Source organism: Colias eurytheme, chromosome 3, assembly GCF_061535395.1.
Source record: "Colias eurytheme isolate Ceu_HAF_F1 chromosome 3, ilColEury1 Martin Lab GWU primary, whole genome shotgun sequence".
Lineage (NCBI taxonomy): Eukaryota > Metazoa > Arthropoda > Insecta > Lepidoptera > Pieridae > Colias > Colias eurytheme.
Genome location: NC_142982.1, coordinates 1,252,392 through 1,276,191, shown reverse-complemented (window position 1 = coordinate 1,276,191; position 23,800 = coordinate 1,252,392). Strand labels below are relative to the sequence as shown.

The 23,800-nt window shown below is 34.3% G+C and overlaps 1 protein-coding gene across 1 annotated transcript in view; it reads left to right on the top strand.

Annotated features, from left to right (window-relative positions):
- alpha-Spec (alpha spectrin) overlaps positions 1 to 23,800 on the top strand; it is a 47,798-nt gene that overhangs the window by 516 nt on the left and 23,482 nt on the right. Inside the window, exons 2-16 of the mRNA XM_090119274.1 lie at positions 6,150 to 6,243; positions 6,493 to 6,666; positions 7,109 to 7,375; positions 7,712 to 7,900; positions 8,428 to 8,616; positions 8,996 to 9,166; positions 10,017 to 10,184; positions 10,843 to 11,082; positions 11,407 to 11,595; positions 12,165 to 12,273; positions 12,615 to 12,794; positions 21,130 to 21,314; positions 21,869 to 22,021; positions 22,446 to 22,605; positions 22,921 to 23,126. Of these exons, the coding sequence (XP_089975400.1) occupies positions 6,169 to 6,243; positions 6,493 to 6,666; positions 7,109 to 7,375; positions 7,712 to 7,900; positions 8,428 to 8,616; positions 8,996 to 9,166; positions 10,017 to 10,184; positions 10,843 to 11,082; positions 11,407 to 11,595; positions 12,165 to 12,273; positions 12,615 to 12,794; positions 21,130 to 21,314; positions 21,869 to 22,021; positions 22,446 to 22,605; positions 22,921 to 23,126 (2,655 nt within the window). The 5' untranslated portion in view covers positions 6,150 to 6,168. The remainder of the gene's footprint in view (positions 1 to 6,149; positions 6,244 to 6,492; positions 6,667 to 7,108; positions 7,376 to 7,711; positions 7,901 to 8,427; positions 8,617 to 8,995; positions 9,167 to 10,016; positions 10,185 to 10,842; positions 11,083 to 11,406; positions 11,596 to 12,164; positions 12,274 to 12,614; positions 12,795 to 21,129; positions 21,315 to 21,868; positions 22,022 to 22,445; positions 22,606 to 22,920; positions 23,127 to 23,800) is intronic.

Genomic DNA, 23,800 nt, shown 5'->3' with positions numbered 1-23,800 from the left:
GTAAGTGGAATTTAGAGCAAGGCGTACAGTAGTTAGCACCGCCCTACGCTTTCATACAGTTTTCCTTAGAGAATTATGTGTTTAGTGCTTGGAATACAGATATTGCAGACTTGTTCCGATTATTGATTAGCTACGGACTCAGACTTTCGTGACCTACTAAGGACATAATTAAGTTAGTGTGAGTTAAACTCATTAAGAATTTTTATGCAGCTCATAAGTGGTTTCCTGATAATTGCATTTTCTTATTTTTGAATATGTGCTCATATTTTAGAATTGTAGTTCTAAAAACCTCTACCTAATCTGCTATACAGCTGTAATAGGTACTTCTATGTTTATTTCCTATTGTTTAAATGATCTTTAATTCATTTAAGATATCTTGTTAATCTACTAGTATCAGTTAAATATGAAATATTATCTGTATTGAGTATTGTTACATAAAATATATTTATAATACCAATAATTCTGGTAAGGTCTGTGTGTATATTTTAACACTAGCTTTCCGCCTGCGGCTTCGCCCGCGTTTTTAAAAAAAAACCCGCATAGTTCCCGTTCCCGTGGGATTTCCGGGATAAAACCTAGCCTATGTCACTCAGAAATGATGTAGCTTTCCAACAGTGAAAGAATTTTTCAAATCTGCCAAGTAGTTTCGGAGCCTATTCAATTCATACAAACAAACAAACAAACAAAAAATCAAACCTTTCCTCTTTATAATATTTGTATAGATGTATAGATGTATAGATAAGGATCTTAATTCGTATAGTTGTCATAATAAAGTTATAATAATATGCTATGTTAATTAACATTGAAATTAAACACATGATTCCGAGCAGGTAACCTTGGTGTGTTGTTTCTATGTGGACAATTTGTTACATAAATCTTTTTTAATTTTCTTTGCACACTAGATTTCTCTTTGCTTCTGCTTTAAATACAAAATAGGTAGTATCTTTTACTACAAATGTGTAGGCTTGTAAGTATATTACTAAACTTACCCAAATGTTTATGGGTCTAATTGAGTCATGGTTATGATTTCTTGTGTATAAAATCAGATTTCAAGTAATTCACTGTACCTATATGTAGTACTAGCATTCTGCTGCGGCTTCTCCCGCGTTTTCAAAGAGAAACCCGCATAGTTCCCGTTCCCATGGGATTTCAAACCTCTCCGATGTGTTAATCCAAGTTACCCTCTATATGTGCGCTAAATTTCAATGTTATTGGTTCAGTAGTATTTGCGTGGAAGAGTAACAAACATACTATATATTCTTTCTAAAATAAAAATACAAGTAGGATAGATATCTATGCAGCAATTGAAATAATCATCCACAACTTTTATCAATTGATAACAATTATCTTTAAATAATAAGTACCTATAATGTGCAGGCAGGATATTTCTCATTGATTTGGTTATTTTTGTGAGTGCTAAAAATTATTTACTTTCTCTCAGAATAAAGGCCTTTTTATTGTTTCTTGTTTGTTTGTTCTTCCTTATTCATTCCTTTTTTGTTTTATATCTAAGAGCAAGTGATTATTCTTCAGTATATTTACTGACACAGGGGTAGAGAGGTTCTTCAATAAAATGTTATCTTTCAATTGTGTAATATTACAATGACTACATTTTAAACTTGGCAGAGACAATCATGATTAATTATTGTTTGTATTTTAACAACCATATCCATATGCAGCTATGAGATAATCAATATGGATTAGCATATAGCTGAATTGAATATGTTATAACAGTTTCATTGTAGTGCATACATGCTATCTGGGCCACACCTAGATAACAAAACGGAAATGTTCGTCTTCCACTTATTGTTGTTAAAAATCTGTAATTCGTAATTTTTTGGTTATGTCTGTTCATTTACTTCAATTTTAGTTGTGTGTATGGTTTAGTACTGGAGATTATAGAATGTATAGCCTTTTTTTGTATGTTTATGGTTACTGATTACCCTAGGGCCTACTCTAGACTTTAGAATAAATGAATTGCCTTGAACTAGATTTATTCTGTACCACACCAAAGGTCAATTTTCTTCAAAATTTATCATATAATTACAAAATTTTCATCTATTTTATACGCTTGCGGGTAGACATCGACGTTTACCTTCCGCATATATAAAAATGTAAGTCCCGAAACTCGTCCGTTATTCATTCTGCATTTATGCGTAAGGGATTCAAAACCAAAATACTTCGATTCCGAATTCCACAGATAAAACGGTTACAAAAGAGGCTGTGTCTGCATAATAGCCTTATTATCTCAGCTCATGTTGGTTCGGTGAGTCACAAGGCCGTGTGATGTAATCATGATGTCAAGTGTCAGGCTAACCTTTTTATGCTTAAATATTTTTAACGAGTCTATAATATAGCCGTCTGGAGCGTACATAATTTTGAAAACGGTCCTTCCGAGCGGAATATTGCGAATTGCGTAATTTATATTGTAGTAATAAAAAAATTTGGTATATTTTTGTTCCTCTTTTACTACTGATTACGAGATAAAATACAATTAAAAAATTACAATAGTTTCGCATAGAATTTTTGAGTTATCTGAAGCCCGTTAAAATTGTCTGATACATAAGGGCTTGACCCAGTCGAAAAAAATACTGGTTAAAGCGTGAATAATGTTCTCACTGAACTTTTATCCTTCCGGGAAAAAAGTAGATCGCGAAAATTAATAATATCAGCTGTAAAAAAAATCTTTATCCTTATATCATGTGTTTGATGCACAGGTTTGATGCGTGTAAATGCTAGTACATACTAAATTATAATCGGCGGAACAAGCGCGGCCACACTGCTATAAACACCTCCGCCCAAATCAACGGTAAATTCTATCTTCCGGTGCGTGTATGCGGCATCCAATTAGCGTAACATACGGCATACCTTTATTTATACATCTACATATACTTAGGGCCGATTTTTCAATCCTTGGTTAAAATTTATCCGTCCAATAAAGTATTACACGATCATTTTAAAATGTCACCTGTAAACTGTCAAATACGGACAATTAGAATACATTTTTGAAATGGTAGTTTAATACGTTATTCGATGAATAAGTTTTAACCAACGATTGAAAAATCAGCCCTTAATATTATAAAGCTGGAGAGTTTGTTTGTTTGTTTATTTGAACGCGCTAATCTCAGGAACTACTGGTCCGATTTCAAAAATTCTTTTGGTGTTAGATAGCCCATTTATCGAAGAAGGCTATAGGCTATACATAAGTATATCACTGATACCAACAGGAGCGGGCTTTGCGGGTAAAACCGCGGGGCACAGCTAGTGTTCTATAGAACAAAAACAAATTACTTTTAATGAAATCCTGTAACTGGAAAGGTTTTGAATATTATAGTCTACATTTTCAACAATATTTTGTTTGTAATGTTTTCATGTCACGATAATAACTAGCACGAAAACGTGACTTTAACGAAAAAATGGTTTAATTGTGAAATAAATCGGTAAAACTGTACATTATAGGGCGTGGAATTTGGGGGTAGTGGGGGGTGGAGAGAGGGGAGGTGGGTACTAGGAACTTCCCCTGTAAAGGGGGGGGCGCGAAAATTAAAAGTTTTCGAGATATTTACAAATTAAGTTTTGGTCCGCCTAAAGCAAAGGGGGCGCAAAGTAAGGACTTAGAAAATTTTTGATCTAAAGTGAAAATTGTATAGGAATCATAAAATACATAATTTTTATTCAAAACGCTAAAATAAGCATGTTTTATAAAAAAAACTTTTTCTCTAAAATATAAAATGGCCGAGATATTCGCCCTCAAAGATTGATGATAAAACCTAACCTAACCCTTTCCCTATCTCCTCATGTCTTTTTTATATTGTCTCAGACACTGCCTTAGCTCCGGCGCTACGGGAAGTGCAGCCCTTCCGCCCTTGCGTGACAAAGCACGGTCGCCCGTACTCCACTTCGCAGCTTCAGCTTATTGGTCGCCTTCGGCGACCAGCCTCAGCCGCTCCGCTCCGCACGGCTCCCGAGCTTTGTCACGGCGGGCGAGGGCTGCTCTCCCTCCGCGCCTCCGGCTTTTTACATACACTCTAGGGGTAGGGCAGACAAGACCACGTGGAATTCGGGGTTGACAGCTTCGGTTCTGTGGCAAGTCTTATGATAATGCAATGCTTATTTTAGCGTAACGTTTTTTAGCTAGATTCGGACTTTCGCAGCTTAATATTGAATACATAATATTCCATCATTGAAAAAATTTACATTTTACAATCCGTCATGTATCTTGGTAATTATCAAGTTTAGAGAAAAGTTGCCCCAACAAAACATGCTTTTATTAGCGTAATCTTTACGATAAAACAATAATAAATAGGTGTTATAATGATACCAACTCCATCAAAAATTTTCTAAGTCCTGCGCCACCTTTGCTTTAGGTATTTTTTTCCAGTTCCACATTGATCTGAAGCAATTAATATTAATTATTACTTTACAATAATAGTTTTCAATACTAGTAATATTGCATTAGCTCTTTGATTTGAAATATGACAGATTTAATGTAATAGACATTAGTATGACCTGTAGTTTTTTTTTTTGTTTGAGTGGGAATCGCCCTAAAGTCGCTTCTGGCACTCGCCGGCCGCTGCCGCGGCACGCTCGCTTCGCTCGCTCGGCTCGTGCGGCAGTTCAAATGTTAACCTAACACGCTCGTCGCTTCGCTCCTCGCTACCTATTTGTATGCTAAAAGTAAAAGTTTAATAGTTTTGTACAGTTTTAGGGCTTAACAGGAGTACGCACGAAACGATCTCGACTGAAAGGCAGCAAACGAACGGTAACTGAAAATGACGTCGTTATTGTTTTGTTCCATGGTACAAAGCGTACAATTAATATTGGACAGCGCTAGTCGTCCGCTAAACGGATGAATAAAATAATTTAATCGTCCGATAACATCTATTTATCTATATAGTTAGGTTATCGGGGTTTCTTTAGAGAACTGCCGCACGTATTATAGGTTTTTTGTGGGGGGAGGAGGGCACACGTAGGTATTTGATTTTTTTTTGCGCGTCGACGGAGCCCCGCTTCGCGGGGCTCCTATTTTTTGTGTAGTTTTTTTTTTAAAGAAACCTAACCTAACCTAACCTAACGGCTAACCTAACCTAAACTAGATTTTTTTTTGCGCGTCGACGGAGCCCCGCTTCGCGGGGCTCCTATTTCTGTGTAGTTTTTTTTTTAAGAAACCTAACCTAACCTAACCTAACGGCTAACCTAACCTAACGGCTAACCTAACCTAACTTGATTTTTTTTTGCGCGTTGACGGAGCCCCGCTTCGCGGGGCTCCTATTTCTGTGTAGTTTTTTTTTAAGAAACCTAACCTAACCTAACCTAAAGGCTAACCTAACCTAAACCTAACCTAACGAATTGAGGGTGAATATCTCCGCCATTTTTGATTTTAGAGAAAAGTTGTTCCTATAAAACATGCTTATATTAGCGTTATCTTTACGATAAAACAATAATAAATAGGTGTTAAAATGACACCAACTCCATCAAAAGTCCTGCGCCCCCTTTGCTTTAGTCCAACCCAACTAGCTTTAGTGTTAAAAGGTTATCTAGTAATCCGAATAATCGGACGATTAAATTATTTTATTCATCTGGTAATCGGACGACTAATTTATTTTATTCATCCGTTTAGGGGACGACTAGACACTTCGATTAATATTTTTGTTAAATTATAAATTGTGAATATTAATAATTTTATTTTATTTAATCTATTTTACAAAAACTATACTTAATAATAATTATTTTTAATGTTGTTGTTAAAAAATATACAAATTTCATAAATAAAATTTAAATTATAATATTTTTTTTGTTAGATAGAAATGTTTTACCTGAAATGAAACGCGTTTGACAATCGCTGTAGGTCAATTTGACACTGTCATAACAGTAAGTTCGCGTTTCAAAGATAAAATGGAGTAAAATTTTCCGATTTTCAAAAATTCGTGACTCAAAAACAAAAAGTTTTCGCGCTGTGAAATTTCAGATTTAGGTTCCATAGGACAATAGCTAACCACAAAAAAAATTACGACTCTCAACTCCACGCCCTATAATGTACAGTTTAGCCAATAAATCCTTTGTGCTATAAATAAACATTACATTTATGTGTACTTACTAATCGTCAAGGAAAATTATTGAAATTTTATTTTCTTTTCGTTTTGTTACAGATAAGTGAACGCATCCAATATGGAGCAGATCCCACCCCCTAAGGAGGTGAAGATCCTCGAAACAGCTGAGGATATTCAAGAGCGACGTGAACAGGTATAATTTTTTCCGTTATTACTTGGTATGATATAAAATTATGGCTAAAATCTCGTTGTTACGTAAAGCTAATTATTTAATTAATCATTAATTTTGGATTACCAAAAGATTTGACCTAAATTGATCCACAATAACGAGTTATTAATTGATTAAAATATTAGTTTTATTATTTATTTGGAAAGATAAGTACGTCATTGTAAATAAATAGGTACTTATAGATATTTTTTACAAATAATAATAAATTTGCAGGTGTTAAACCGATATGAAGACTTTAAGCAAGAGGCTCGCGCTAAGCGCGAAAAGCTGGAAGATTCCAGACGCTTCCAGTACTTCAAGCGCGACGCTGACGAGCTCGAGTCCTGGATCCAGGAGAAGCTGCAGGCGGCTAGTGATGAGAGCTACAAAGATCCTACCAACTTGCAGGTAAATATGATTTAGCTATTTGTGTTTTAATGGCAATGACAAAGATGAAACCATTGCTTTACAGATAATATGAATAAATTTAATAATAAACAAGTTGTATTTACTTAACTATGTTATGAGATAGAAATCCTGGACACCAGCCTAATTCTTACTACATTAATCCGTCAGTCCTCGGATCACAGACACAATAGAAAATCTATTGTGTCTCGGCCCGATCGGGCCGCCCGGTGGTCAATGGGTTAAAATATTAATTTGATTTGAGTTATATAATTTGGACATACGATTAGACGCGTAACAACAATAATTATTATTAGTCTGGTTAATAGAATTTCTACTATATTGCAACTGACAAATTTATTCATTTGATCACAAATAGTGGTCCTTCACGAAATTTCAAATAAATTTCACATATACAAGTTAACAATATGTTTTCCACCATCAGGCCAAGATCCAAAAGCACCAAGCTTTCGAGGCGGAAGTCGCAGCGCATTCCAATGCCATCGTAGTCCTGGACAACACGGGCAGCGAGATGATATCAGCTGGCCACTTCGCCTCGGAGACCATCCGCAAGAGATTGGATGAACTGCACCGTCTGTGGGAGCTGCTGCTGTCCAGGTTGGCGGAGAAGGGCATGAAGCTGCAGCAGGCGCTCGTGCTGGTGCAGTTCTTGAGGCACTGCGATGAGGTCATGTTCTGGATACATGATAAGGTGAGAATATTGTGATTTTTTAGCTGTTATGTGGAATATTTATGGTTTTCCTTAGTAGTCGATTATTTGACAGGTTTTTCGTGTTTGTTTTTTCAGCAAACTGTTGCAAATATAATCATTATTTGGAATTTTATCATTATAATATGCAAAATCTCTTTATGCTAATAAACAACAAGACATTATAGGCTCATTTAAATCTTTGCTACAACAAAAACGGGCATCTTTATGTCTTTGTAGAAACTGGCAGATAATGTTCTCCCTACAATAATTTCTTCAATATTTTTTTTTTGTAAAGATAATATGTATCTGCAAAATTAATACCTATTTGTCCACCAGGAAACGTTTGTATGCGCGGACGAGTTCGGCTCCGATCTCGAACACGTCGAAGTGCTGCAGCGCAAGTTCGACGAGTTCCAGAAGGACATGGCGGCGCAGGAGTACCGCGTGACGGAGGTCAACCAGCTCGCCGAGCGGCTTGTGCTCGAGGGGCACCCGGAGCGGGAGACTATTGTGAAGAGGAAGGATGTGAGTGTTGTTAGGGTTGTGCGGTTCAGGGAACCATCTTATTTATTTAACTCTTCAGTAAAATTGTTCATAGATAAAACCTTATATCAGATTAGAATTGAAAGATACTTTACATATATTGCAATAAACTGATGGTGTTTTTTAAATTAGTTCCTTACTTAAATGGGTCCGGTCTATAATAATAATCTAAAGCATTAATGTTTGGTATTTAAATTTTTTATACTTATAAATTTACAAAATACCTATTCATCATAATATTTGGACATACAAATTCCTTACATATGTATCCTGTAAATGCATATTTTTTAAGCTATTGCATAGCTTCTATCGCGGGCCTTGAGCGCGGGGACCGAATCGAGAAATTCCGTAACGAAAAATCCCCACGCTCTCCACTCCGACGGGCTCGGAGGTGTGTCTTGAAGGCATAGCATGCAATAGCTTTACCGCGGCAGTCCCCGAGTGCCACACGTCTTTTTTAATCCTCTATCTCATCGAATCATAAACTTTAACTAAAACCATGTTCACAGGAGCTAAACGAAGCCTGGCAGCGTCTCCGCCAGATGGCACTCATGCGTCAAGAGCGACTCTTCGGTGCGCACGAGATTCAGCGCTTCAACCGGGACGCTGATGAGACGATCGCATGGATCTCGGAGAAGGATGTGGTGTTGGGATCTGATGATTATGGCAGGGACCTCGCTACTGTGCAGACTTTGCAGGTTTGTTGTGTTGTAATATAATACATTAATAGATGGGGTTGATGTTGAAAATATTTGTTTTTAGGTAGGTACATAAATAAGAGGTGTTTTGTTTTTTTTCTTATTTTATGTTTTTCGAATTTTAGGCCTTTTAACTTATACTTATAAGGTGGTTAAATCATATTTCGTTTTCGAAAAAATTTTTATATAAAATGGAAACAAATGATAAATTATGAAGATTCATACAAAAATATTCTCTTATTATTCGTGAAAGAATTTTCAAGAAAGTCATAGTATAAAATACTGTTGAAGTTTACCTAGTAAATTTAGAAAAAAAGAACATTATTTGACTTACCGTTCTTACTAGAAGCGTTTATTTTAATAATAATTATTCTCACAGCGTAAACACGAAGGCGTGGAGCGTGACTTGGCCGCTCTAGAAGATAAAGTGGCCACTCTCGACGGAGAGGCGGCAAGATTGGCCGGCATTCATGGTGACCATTCTACCGCTATTCACAGCAAACGTGATGAAATTACCAACGCCTGGCAGAGATTGGTGGAGAAGGCTAAGGTGAGCATTTGTAGTGACATGGCTATAATGACCCCCAAAAACACATTGTAGTGGTTTCTTAGTCAACTACAAAATCTTAATTCCGTGTAATAATGTTATATGTATATTAGTAATATGAGCATTTTACTATTGAGTTATAAATTTATCTAATTTAAAAAGTTTTTTCTCATCAATAGGTAGTAGTTAGTAGATATCTTTACATATATCAACATCTTGTGTAAAACCAACTTTTAATGTATTGTTTCGAATTTTTTTTGTGTATAAACTACTAGCTTACCGCCCGCGGCTTATCCCGCTTTGTCTAAAACCTAATAAATTATATATGAAAACCTTCCTCTTGAATCACTTTATCTATTAAAAAAAATCGCATCAAAATCCGTAGCGTAGTTTTAAAGATTTAAGCATACAAAGGGACATACGGACAGAGAAAGCGACTTTGTTTTATACTATGTAGTGATTCCGTATAATGTGAAGCATTATGACTACTGAGTTTTAAACTTATTACTTTCCGACCCTATATTTAAATTTCTGTAATGTATGACTTCTGTTCTTCAAGAATTTAGTCATCAATTTACTTAAATAGGTATGTACATAATATAACCTGTGGGTTGTGACTATAGTGTTTGACACACTAACAGTTCATGTATGTTTTCGAAAATGTTTGCAAAGCTTACTAATATGATTAACGCTACATCACATCCTAAATGACTACCGTCAGCAGTCGTGAATGAAATCTTTGCCAAAACAATATACCAACTGACTTTATTTTAACATTTTCTACCGCAAACAATTTTTTAATATACCAATTTTTTTTGAATATACTATTTTTTTTTAACTTTTACCATCCCAGGAACGTCGTCTAGCGCTCGAGTCCTCATACGCACTACACCGCTTCCTAGCCGACTACCGCGACCTGGTGTCGTGGATGAGTGACATCCGCGCTCTGATCGCAGCTGATGATCTGGCCAAGGACGTGCCTGGTGCGGAAGCACTGTTGGAGAGACATCAGGAGCATAAGGTATGTTTGTTGGTGGGTTTTTATTTGGGGAAACAAAAAAATAACATAGAAGATGTGATGACTACTCCTAACTAGACTCATTATCATCAAAAATTATCCATAGCAAAACTCTTTTTACGCGAGTACAAGACAGTTTTCTAATGAGCGGTAAAATTGACTTTGTCCAATCACGAAATAAGGTTCTAATTTCTATATCACATCAATAATTTAAGTTTGAGACCTGAGTTTTTGCTTTTGCATATAAAATAAACATTTTTGACGTGATAACCTTTTTAAAATCGTTTTAATCGGGTGACATGTTCAGAAACTTGTGTCACACCAAAACCTCGCGAGCGCGATCGCAGGTATAACGAGAAAGAGACGGACCGATCTCCCGTCTCATCTCGAGCGCTGCCACTGCATTATGTTATCACGTAAACATCTCGATCGTAAACCTACTTTACAAACAACCAATTTTTTTTTGTATAATATTTATGTTGATATCAGTAAATTCATTTTTTGATGTAGTATGTACCTGTAATTAATAGTCAATTTAGGATATATTTTATGTACAAATTCAAATAACACGTTTATAATTGAGCTATTGTTGGTATGTCATCAAATAAATAAATCAATTTGAACAACCTTGCAACCTTTATAACAAACAAAATATCACCAGGGCGAGATGGACGCGCGCGAGGACGTTATGGCAGCATGCATATCAAGCGGTGAAGCGCTTGTCGCGGGTGGACACCGCGGAGCCAGCGAAGTGCAGTCAGCGCTGGACGCGCTGCGCAAGGAGGCTGCAGCGCTGAACGCGCTGTGGGAGCAGCGCAGGATACTGTACTTGCAGTGTATGGATCTGCAGCTGTTCTATAGGGATACTGAACAGGCGGACGCGTGGATGCATAAACAGGAGGTGGGTGAACTGCTAGAAAATGTATTGTTGGTTCAATTTGGAATGTAAATATTGTAGCTAATAGGTATTTTTTTTAAATAAATTCAAAATTTTAAAATTTACAATTTTATAAATAACTAAAAATTCGCTATGAAATAAGAATGAGGGAATTTGTTTTGAAAATGTATATTAAAAATATCCAACATAAAAATTGTTAAATAAATTATATTGAGAAATAGTAGTTTAAATTTCATATACATTTATATGAATTTAGCTCAAAGCACCAATTTTTAAGACTGTCATTTACGAACTACACCTGTATTAAATAAATTTATTTGTTTATAGGCATTCCTTGCCAACGAAGACGTCGGTGACTCCCTCGACTCTGTGGAGGCTCTACTCAAGAAGCACGAAGACTTCGAGAAATCTCTCGCTGCTCAAGAAGAGAAGATCAAAGCATTGGACGAGTTCGCTACCAAGCTCATTGAGGGACAGCATTATGCTGCTGACGATGTTGCCCAGCGGAGAGAGATGGTAAGTACAGAATTTATACATTAATTTGTAATAAATTTTCCGTGGTATTAACTTGAAGTTTTACGAAGTTTTTTATGGTAGAGCCAAAAAAAAAAATTATTATACTGAGTTATAGGTAGTCTGCTAATAATTCAATGCAATAGTTAAATTTTTGTATTAAATTAACTGATTTTATTTGTTTATATCTTGGTGAAGGTATACATTTAAATAATTTATATTAAACAGAACAATTATTAAATAAACCTATTAAAAATGTTAAGCATAGTCATTGTTATAATAATACGCTTATAAATAGTTCTATTATAATAAAACTAGCTTTCCGCCGGCGGCTCCGCCCGCGGTTTCAAAGTAAAACTCGCATAGTTCCCGTTCCCGTGGAATTTCCGGGATAAAACCTATCCTATATTACTCGTGGATAATGTAGCTTTCGAATGGTGAAAGAATTTTTAAAATCGGTCCAGTAGTTTATGAGCCTATTCATTACAATCAAACAAACAAACAAACAAAGTTTTCCTCTTTATAATATTAGTGTAGATAAGTATACTACAAATGTGACTATTCCTACACAGTTGTTGGAACGCCGTGCCGCTCTTCTAGAGAAATCTAACCAACGTCGTGCGCTTTTGGAAGACGCTTACAAGTACCAGCAGTTTGAGAGGGACTGTGATGAGACCAAGGGTAAATTATCAATGATGATATTTTGTATTTTATAAGTTTTAGTTTGTGATATTATTCTATTGTATTAAAATCTTAACAAATCCGAGTAAAATTTTATTGTTCAAAGCAATTCTACAATTTGATACAATAGCAAAGGATTTGATATTTCTGTAATAAGTCTTCTTCTTCTTCTTTTTAGCATAATAAGTCTGTAGTTTAGTTGCGATCGAGTCATTTACAAAATAAAAAATTGCAGCTGTAAGCTGGAAAATATATCTGCATTTTGTCAATGATCCTGTTTTTAATAAACATTTTGAAGACATCCATCATTTCAACTAACTAAACTAACCTCTTATCTCCAGGCTGGATCAACGAGAAGCTAAAGTTCGCGACGGACGACTCGTACCTCGACCCCACCAACCTGAACGGCAAGGTGCAGAAACATCAGAACTTTGAGCAAGAACTGCTGGCCAATAAGCCGCGTGTGGACGAAATAACTGTTACGGGACATAAGCTTTTGGAGCAGGAGCATTTTGCTAAACGTAAGTTTTGTGTCTGTTTTTAGATGTAATTATAAGTGTTTTTGAAAATTCATATTGTCATAATATTCATTAAAAAAAATTTTTTTTCTATTTTTCTTTCATTTCTGAACTTGATATGTTGATTTTGGCACCTTACTAAAATTTGTATCATATGTAGAGTCAGTTTTAATCAATACTTACTTTTAAGGTTGATGTTCCGACCGTCCCTCCATACATTTTTGATTACCTCTAAACACTTAACACAGACACTATTTCTTTAAAACTAATCATTTTATCACTTCTCTATAATGAAATGTGTGCGCGTTCGACCTTTTTAATCAATAATTTACAATATTTACTTAGAAAAACAACAGTAAAATACCGGAAAAATTTGACACTTCTACAGTAGTGTGCGTGACTTTTGCCAAGCGAAACACGACATAAAGCACGACATCTAGCGCATAGACTATATACTTATTACAGATCTAGCGCGTCAATGTCTAAACGAAAGGCGATGTTTAGACATTGACGCGCTAGATGTCGTGCATTCGCGTTCGTTATCTTATGCATAATGAGCATAATTCTAATAAATCAAAGTTCTGTGTAAAAATTGAGTAATTTCATTTCCAATCGTTCAAAGAAAATAACAATAAAATAAAATAAAACTAATGACCTTAGAAACTATGTTTTTTTTTATTTATTACTCATTATTGTTCGTCCGTCGTAGGTCTGTAAACTGTATTGTACACTGAAGGTAAATGGTACTGTAGGTACTTTAGTTCGGCGTCGTCGCTCGTCGGCTTGATATAAAATTACATTCTTGATTTCATTGACACGCGCTATGATTTGCGCGCGGAATTTCTTGTGTTGTGAATTTATTTTTGTATGCTATGCATTTTAATTGATTCAAATTGCAATGTTTCTCTAGTATGCATTTGAGACTATATTGTAAATTGTAATAATTGATCGTGGGTATAGTAATTAATTATTCTAATAACGCAATTAGTAATATATGTATTTTCGGTGGGATTCAAAACAAAAAATTGGCCCGTGATTTTTATGAAATTTCACCACATTGCAAATCACATCAATCATAGTTCATACACATGTATGACGAAAGTGATTAGTATTGTGGCTAACATTGACTCATCAGTTCATCACTGAAACCAGTGATAAATCAGTACCTATATCATATTGTGTTTGAATATTTTTAAACAATGATATAAGTATACAATTATTATAAATCGGTAAACTATCAAAGTAATCACAAACTTGCAAACATTGGTAAAATGTCCAGTAGTTTATGAGCCTATTCATTACAATCAAACAAACAAACAAAGTTTTCCTCTTTATAATATTAGTGTAGACAAACACTATGAATACGATCACGAATGCAAATTCGGGGATTTTCTAATTATTGCTAAATAATAATTGAATTCGTTTTGAAATACTCTATAATTTTTAGTGTATAAATAGACATTTATAATGTGGTGCTCATTTTTTTTTGTACTGCTAACGCTATTGTAGGTACCTATTTTCGTTGTTTTATTTCAAGTGAACACGGCCATACAATTTTGTCACGAGCCGCCTATGATTGTAGGTACTTTTGTTAGGCTCCTTCGTCGTCCGCGTCGGCTTGAAAGTTCTTGATTTCATTGTCACGCGCTATGATTTGCGCGCGGATTTTCTTGTGTTGTGAATTTATTTTTGTATTATTATTATTTTTTATTAATTTTTTTATTTTATTGATTCAAATAAAATATTTCACTAGTATGCATTTGAGACTATATTGTATTATGTATAATTTATCGTAGGTATAGTTATTCTTATAACGCAGTTATATTTTCGGTGGGACAATTTGACCCGTGATTTTTCTGAAATATCACCACGTTGCAAATCACATCAATCATACACACGTATGACGAAAGTATAGTGGCTATAATTGACTCATCAGTTCATCACTGAAACCAGTGATAAATCAGTACATATATCATATTTTATTGTGTTTGAATATTTTTTAAACAACGATATATACAATATTATTATAAATCGGTAAACTACCAAAGTACTTCCGAATTTTCAGACAGACAAACAAGTAGTTTGAACACGCAGTTTTCTTATACTTACTAGTAGCAAAAATCAAAACCATAATATTATGTTTCCCTACTATATTTTACTAAAAGTCGAGTGCGTCGAAATCGTAAATAATAATATGTTTTTCACCTTCCTGGTTATTTTCCCATAGTAAATAGTGTTTTAGGTTTGTTGTTGTAGGTAGGAATAATAATAATTATTCTTACATGTTGGTTATGAAATGTATATTGAAATAATTTACTTTTACAAATCATTAGTGATATAAGTTTTGAGTGAAAATGCTTGGATCAGCATAATATTATATGGTACTTCAAATACATGTTTTGATAAAAAAAACAATAGTGTAATAAAATAAAACTGCGTTTTATTGTAATCAATGTTGACAATTTTAAATTCCAAAATTATTGATCAATAAAATAGTTTACACCAACAAATATAACTTTTATTTTTATAACAATCGTTCATAATATAAACCGTAGCAGGTGGCGTTTTGAAGTTCTGTCTACTCATACAGAAAAATGGAAAACTTGTTTTTTTTGTAAACAATTTATTACTCATGTTGTTTGGCAACTCGAAGCGTGGTCGTCCGTCGTAGGTACTTTTGTTCGGCGTCGCGTCGTCGTCCGCGTCGGCTTGATATAAAACATTCTTGATTTCATTGACACGCGCTATGATTTGCGCGCGGAATTTCTTGTGTTGTGAATTTATTTTTGTATGCTATGCATTTTAATTGAATCAAATTGCAATATTTCTCTAGTATGCATTTGAGACTATATTGTAATAATTGATCGTGGGTAGGTATAGTAATTAATTATTCTAATAACGCAATTATATTTTCGGTGGGATTCAAAACAAAAAATTGGCCCGTGATTTTTATGAAATTTCACCACATTGCAAATTATATATTATACAATTACAATTACAATTATTATAAATCGGTAAACTATCAAAGTAATTACAAACTTGCAAAATATGCTTTTCCGAATTTTCAGACAGACACACAATTTTATTAGTTTGTTTTAGCAAAGTAGGTACCTATACCTATACGCTTACGTCGCGCGTCGCGTCGTCGAAAACGGTGCGCCCAGAAACAAACATACCTAATTCAGTTACAATCCTTTTTTTGTTCCGTAATTTATTGTATTTATTCTAATACGATTTTTTTTATTCGTCGGCCAGTTCTACTAGGTATAAAAAGATAAAATTGAAATATAATTATTGTAGCGACAGCCATATTATGTTACTATGTTTTCGTAAATATGTTTTTCACCTTCCTGGTTATTTTCACATAATCTTATCTTATATATAAAAATGAATCGCAAAATGTGTTGGTAAGCGCATAACTCGAGAACGGCTGAACCGATTTCGATCATTCTTTTTTTATTATATTCCTTGAAGTACGAGGATGGTTTTTATGTAGAGAAAACGTAAATATTATGTACCACGGGCGAAGCCGGGGCGGACCGCTAGTATATATATATAAATGAATCGCAAAATGTGCAGTGTTGGTAAGCGCATAACTCGAGAACGGCTGAACCGATTTCGATAATTCTTTTTTTATTATATTCCTTGAAGTACGAGGATGGTTCTTATGTAGAGAAAACGTAAACATGTACCACGGGCGAAGCCGGGGCGGACCGCTAGTCTTATATATAAAAATGAATCGCAAAATGTGTTGGTAAGCGCATAACTCGAGAACGGCTGAACCGATTTCGATAATTCTTTTTTTATTATATCCCTTGAAGTACGAGGATGGTTCTTATAGCTAGAGAGCTAGTTAGTTTAGTTTTAGTGCAGTGGCAGTGTAAATGTTGTTGTTGAGGTTATGTAAATTTAACACTTTAGTTAACTACCAAGATATAAAGAAATGAGGATAGGACACAATAACTATTGGTTGAGGTATTTATAAACTCATAATATACTTTTAAAAAAATCACGTTTTAATAAATTTCTAGAATTAAATTAGAACAGCTAATTCAAAATAGCCTAAAAAATCTTAATAATAATAATTACGCTTCACAGCAAGAAGAAATGTACCATATGTACCCGCACAAAGTCGATATTGTGTTGCCTACCGTTCGACTCAATGGCTAGGGTTGTAACTACCTTTAATAATTATTACCAAACTAATAAACCGAGTGATGCGAAATAACCATAATTCTTTTAGAGTTTGATAAAATGATCAGGCAGGTATTTTCTTTAATCCTCTGAATTCTCGGTTACTAAATTGTATCGTTGAAATTATTCTTAATCGCGTAAATTTAATAAATAATCATATGGAAAACACTTTTCATTTGTTTTTTTACTTTCACGCCCAACTACTATACAATAATTACGTTGTTTCGGTATTTTGACGAGAAAACGCAGGAAACATCCGTTGTATCATTTTAGATAGATTGTATATTTTGTATCTGTAGAATTGAAATCAAAGCTATGTATATGTTGTCTCCATTCTTTTCTTATCGGATTGTTGATCCCAATGCGAATGCGTCACTTAAATTTTATAAAAGACAATTAAGAACATCAAAAATAAAGTGATACGTAAATATTTCACAGTGCAATATATTATGTAATTAATAAATAATAATAATTATATATTTATGAAAAAATAATTACATCAGATTTAATAATAGCAATTGTTTTGAATGTACATAATATGAATAAATGATTACATCATAATAGTAATAATCACAATTGTTTTATTTCCCATTTGTTGCAACCCTAGCATATTTTCATGTAGCAGCAGAAGTACCTACACTGGCGGCGCGGCGGCATCGTGCGACATCAAAGGCATTGCCTTACTAGGTAAGTTTATAATGACTCATTTCTTTTATTATATAATTTACGTTTTACTTTTACAGAATCCGATTCAATGGATTATGAAGACGAGTCACACAACGCCATACGATAGTGATGATGAATGAACATTTCAATAAATGCATGCGTGTTTTTTTATGTTGTTTTGTAATTGTTAATTGTTTCTTAAATAAAGAAATAAACTAAATATTTAAATGATGATTTGTTATTTGCAACACAACTTTATATTTGAGATTCTTTACAAATGTATATATTTAGTTTTGTATCATCAAATTTATAAATTTTATTCCATAGTTTTCAAAATTAAATGTAAATGACCATAAAAACATTAATAAAGTAAATCATTGATGTAAGGTCAGGGAACGTAATACATATATACATCTGACCATGTAGAAGCTAAGTCTTGTTGACTGCTGAAGTCTGTAAAGTTTTGTTGTCTGCTGAAGTCTGTACGCAATGAAAATGTCTGCCGTTTCGAAAATAAGTTTTTAAGACCCTAATAAATAAAATATATGAATGGCAGATCTGGTCAAATACTTTCAAAATTGTATTTTTTTCAGCACTTTCATAAGTGTCTGCCAGAATGTTATCCGCGTGATAATGGTCTGCCATTGTTATTTTCCGATAGTAATAATAATCTATTTTCAAATATCAAAATGGCAGACGTGGTCAAATGGTTTCAAAGTTCGCCAAAAATTTCCACCTGTCTTACCTAAGCGCGCGCCCCGTCCACCACTCTGGGCTTAGTGACTCCTCATCTCATGTATAGTAGGTATAGGGGAATCAACACACAAAAATCCAGGTCTGGTCAAATACATACAGGTAGCTTTGCGCTAGCTCTCTAGCTATTACTTCTTATGGAGAGAAAACGTAAACATGTACCACGGGCGAAGCCGGGGCGGACCGCTAGTAAATAATAAAATAATAAATAGTGTATTAGATTTGTTATTGTATCTTGTATACCTACGAATAATTATTCTTACGTCTTGTTGGGAAATGTTCAAATACCTACCTATTGAAATAATTTACTGTTACAAATCATTAGTGTTATTAGTTTTGAGTGAATAGGCATGGATCAGAAATTCAGAATATAATATGCTACTAACTACTCAAATACATACATGTTTACACAACAAACACCACTGACCTCTATAACTATAAGTTATAGAGGTCAGTGACCGTCAGTGACAAACACTATGGATACCTACGCTCGCGAATGCAAATTCGGTGATTTACTAATTATTGATACCTAGTCATTGAATTCGTTTTGAAATAGCCTGTACTTTGTAATTTTTAGTGTTATAGACATTTATAAAATGTGGTGCTCATTTTTTTGTAATAAATCATCCCGAACGCTATTGTATTTTCGTTGTTTTATTTCAAGTGAACACCTATACAATTTTGTCACGAGCCGCCTCTGGCCTCTGGGTGAAATAAACAAGTCAAATGATTTTTGTTCTAATTGTATTTTGGTAGTAGTTTGTTTAGAATTTACATTACCATTGTTTAATTTTTATTTTGTATTTGCAGTAAAATAAAAAGATGAAAAACTTCATTAGGTATATTGTACGACACCTCACTCTGAATCGCGCTAGCGAAATTTTTTCGTTACAGAGCACATATACAACTTTCGGACAATCTTCATTGAGGCCGGCCGGCAAATCGAGTATGTCGAGAAACTTCACTTATTCGATGGAGGTATTCTACCTTCCTTCCTCCACAGTTGTGGGACCCCGACGTGCATTGAACACGCAGCTTTCTGATACTAGTAGCTAAAATCAAAACCACAGATATGTCTGTGATCAAAACCATAATAATATTTTTACCTATTATTTTACTAAAAGTCGAGTGCATCGAAATCATAAATATGTTTTTCACCTTCCTGGTTTTTTTTTCCATAGTAAATAGTGTTTTTGATTTGTTGTTGTATGAATAATTATTCTTACTTGTTGGTTATGAAATGTATTTTGAAATAATTTACTTTTACAAATCATTAGTGATATTAGTTTTGAGTGAAAATGCTTGGATCAGCATAATATCATATTTGCTACTTCAAATACATGTTTTGATAAAAAAAAAACAATAGTGTAATGTAGGTAATAAAATAAAACTGCGTTTTATTGTAGGTAATCAATTTTGACATTATTTATTTCCCAAAATTACAATAAAATAGTTTACGCCAACAAATATAACTTTTATTTTTATAACAATCCTACTTCCTACTAATGCGAAAGTTCATACATGTTTCAAAAGAAAAACTTTTACTTTTACTATTATTTCAATTTATCCGGTTTAATTAAGACTTAATATTGATACATATGATCATTATAAATACAAATAGGAATTAACAATATAACGAATACGTGGCACAACTAAAATTTTACCGATACCACCCGTGGTCATTCTCCTTTGTGGGTCATTTGTAACAGGATGGCGGTTCTACAGCGAAAAAAGAAAAATGATGGTCAGAACGCTGATACCGGATACCTTAAGATACTGTAATATAAAATATTACTAGATTAGATAAAATATTATAGGTAGTATCTTCACCGTGTGTGACGCGCTTTACATTCACGCCATCTAGAGTTAAATCTTTATCATTTTTGTATACGTCTGTGTGTGTAAACGACCCTGTATGCAATGACAGATGTTAAAACGCATAATTTTACCGAATTGGGTGGATTTTAAGGCAATGATATAACATATTTCAATAAAATATAATATTCAGTAACCGCCATGACTATTCCTAGGTTTGATGACTATTCCAATTACGCAAAAACTCAAATAAACTAGAAATGTAGAATTCAGCGCCATCTAGCGGGATATTGGCTGGGAACAGATCGTTGCAATCACCTTAATTTTCGCAATTTGTAGTATGTATCTTTATTATTTACTCAATGTCTACTGGTAGATGTAGTTCAAGTTAGCGAACTAACAACTGCCAACAAATCATAACAGTACTAACCTAATCTTTACCCCTCAGCGCAAATTTCATCCCGGGTGGAAGAACTGGGTTTTTTTTTTTCAATTTTTTTTCATTTCTGAACTTGATATGTTGATTTTGGCACCTTACTAAAATTTGTATCACATGTAGCGTCAGTATTTAATCAATACTTAATTTTAATTTTCGCAATTTGTAGTATGTATCTTTATTATTTACTCAACCTGTACTGGTAGATGTTAGTTAGTTCAAGTTAGCGAACTAATAACTGCCAACAAATCATAACGAACATAACAGTACTAATCTTTTTTTTTTAATAGTGGGGAAATATTCCAAAGATAACCACGGCCCCCGGGGAAGGAGCCGTGGGTTATATCGGATTCTTACCGACTAAAACCCCACTGTGTTCCGTCGAGCCGCTTTAATTATGGGCCGCGGGTATTGGTTCGAATTCTTCCGCGACCATAACAGTACTAAACTACTAACCTAACCCTTACCCCTCAGCACAAATCTCATCCCGCGTGGAAGAACTGGGCTCATCCTGGGAGAAGCTGGTGCAAGCGTCCGACCTGAAGGGCTCCAAGCTGCAGGAAGCTGCCGCGCAGCAGCAGTACAACAGGGCTGCTGAGGACATTGAGCTGTGGCTCTCGGAGGTGGAGGGGCAGCTGCTCAGCGAGGACTATGGCAAGGTATGGTGTAGATGTGTTCGCAATGGGCAGCTTTCGACGATCGAATCGATCGAAACATCGACGATGTTTTGTTGGGCCAACGCAGCCCATTATAAACAGGGCCTATTAAATTATATGTAGTGCAGCTGGTCACAAGAAAAAAATTGTTATTGCTGGAATTTTATGTTTTTAGTCATTTATTTTTAAAATAAGTGCGACATTTGTGTTCATAATAAATGTGTGACATTTGTGTTCATAATAAATTCTTTATCTTAGCCTAAATGCATAGTCTTTTGATTTAAAAAAACTGCATCACAATTTAGTTCTGCCATAATAATTAATTTGTCCCATATTTTTCATTCCTATGCAAATAGTGTTAACGATAAGTAAAAAATAACTTGTTAACCAAATTAAAGTCTTTGGAAAAAGAAAATTTCTAAATACAGATCAATGAAATATCTAAATATAGAGAAATCTCTCATCATAGAAACCGATGGATAACAAAGCTATTGATAATTGAAATTAATTTGTGCTTTTTGCACTAATATTTTTATTAATTTATTCCTTCTATACAGGACCTAACCAGCGTGCAAAACTTACAAAAGAAGCATGCCCTACTCGAAGCGGACGTGAGCTCGCACGCCGAGCGTGTGGAAGCGTTGCGCAGTCAAGCGGAGACGTTCATTGAGAAGGGGCACTTCGACGCTAAGAACATTCGGAATAAAATCGTGAGTATAGCCTATTTTTGAATAGTAATATGTGTAGTGGATTGTAGTTATTTTGGTTCAAATTAACAGGTTTGCGACAAAAATATTGATGTTACATAGCAAATATTGTTTGGAAATTTATTTACAATTAGTAACTTACTAATTCAATAAGGATAATGTATAAAAATTAATTGCTCAATTAGATTTTATTAAAAACAAAGTACATATTTTGCTGATACAATTGAAGCAAAAAAAAAAATACTAAAAAATCAGAGTTTCAATTTCGACATAATATGCGACTTTATTTGTCGTTTTTTGTAAACGATTTAACAATAATCAGTTATATTTGTAAAAATGCTCATGTTCGTTTTTTCTCAATATCAATATTTAAATAAATTTTGTTTTGTAAAAATAAAATTATACATCATAATATTTTGTGATACAGGAAGCGTTAGTAGCCCGCTACGCCGCTCTAGAGAAGCCGATGGCGGTGCGCAAGCGTCGTCTCCTGGACTCGCTTCAAGCGCAACAGCTGTTCCGTGATCTGGACGATGAAGCCGCTTGGATCAGGGAGAAGGAGCCGATCATTGCGTCTACTAATAGAGGTAGATTTGATTTTTTTAGATGGTAGATTTGATACAAAATTTTCTGTCTTTAAAAAATGGTGTCTTTATAAAGAAAATATGATTTAAGTACATGTTAAATTATCTACATACATTATTTATCTATCCATAACTGTATTTTTCTGAAGTATTGACTTTCACTGTTGTTATTCTAAAGTCTAAACCAATTTCTAGGCATGTGAAATAAATTGTAACATTACCATTTTCTTTGTTCTTATACCATTAACATGTGCCATTAATTATTTAACATAAATAACACACCAAACTGTGCATTAAAATACCCCTTCCTTTATCCAGGACGCGATCTAATCGGCGTCCAGAACTTGATGAAGAAGCATCAAGCTGTAATGGGCGAGATGGGCCAGCACGAAGCCCGTGTGGAAGCTGTCCGAGCTGCTGGTCAAGCGCTCATTGATGCACAGCACTTTGCAGCGGAAGACATTAGTGCTAGACTGCAGCAGCTGCAGAGGACCTGGTCGCAGCTGCACGAGAAGGCTCTCCAGGTAATTTAGCAAGTTTAATTGGTATGGAGCGATGAGATGGAAAGTAAAACTTTACGACGAATATTTTTGTACATTGTAGATTTATTCAACTAAAATTTTAAATTTTAACACACTGGTGAAGGTATTTGTAAACTAAGTATGTTTTTTTGTTTTTACAATACGAATTTACTTCATCAAAACAATGTGTATGATTTACAATAAATAAGAATAACTTCAATGGACTATATTAGGTTGTTCTGCTGCTAATGGCTGACATGATATAAAACAACTGGTATAGTTACTTTAATCACTTCTTATTTAGCGTGTAAAGGAGAATGGCAAACTCCCATAGGACTTTGGGCCTGATCGTTACACTGATGATTTATGTGGGGTTAAATAGATAAAAATATACAGATTCTATATATATAACAATTAAAGATCTGTTCTATGGGATAGCAGAGATATTGAGCATGTAACGTCACTAAAATTGAGGTTAGGTTTGCTCGAGTTCAATGAATAGCTTTGTTTCTTTCTAAGTAGAGGTAAGTTTATATCCTATAATATACATTATTTAGATAAAGAGTGTAACAGAAGAACAGTTAGGTAATAGAGATATTGGATCGAACTTTTATTCTTTTAGATTACCTACCAAAACATCGTAGGTACTTATATATAAAATAAAACACGTTTTTTCA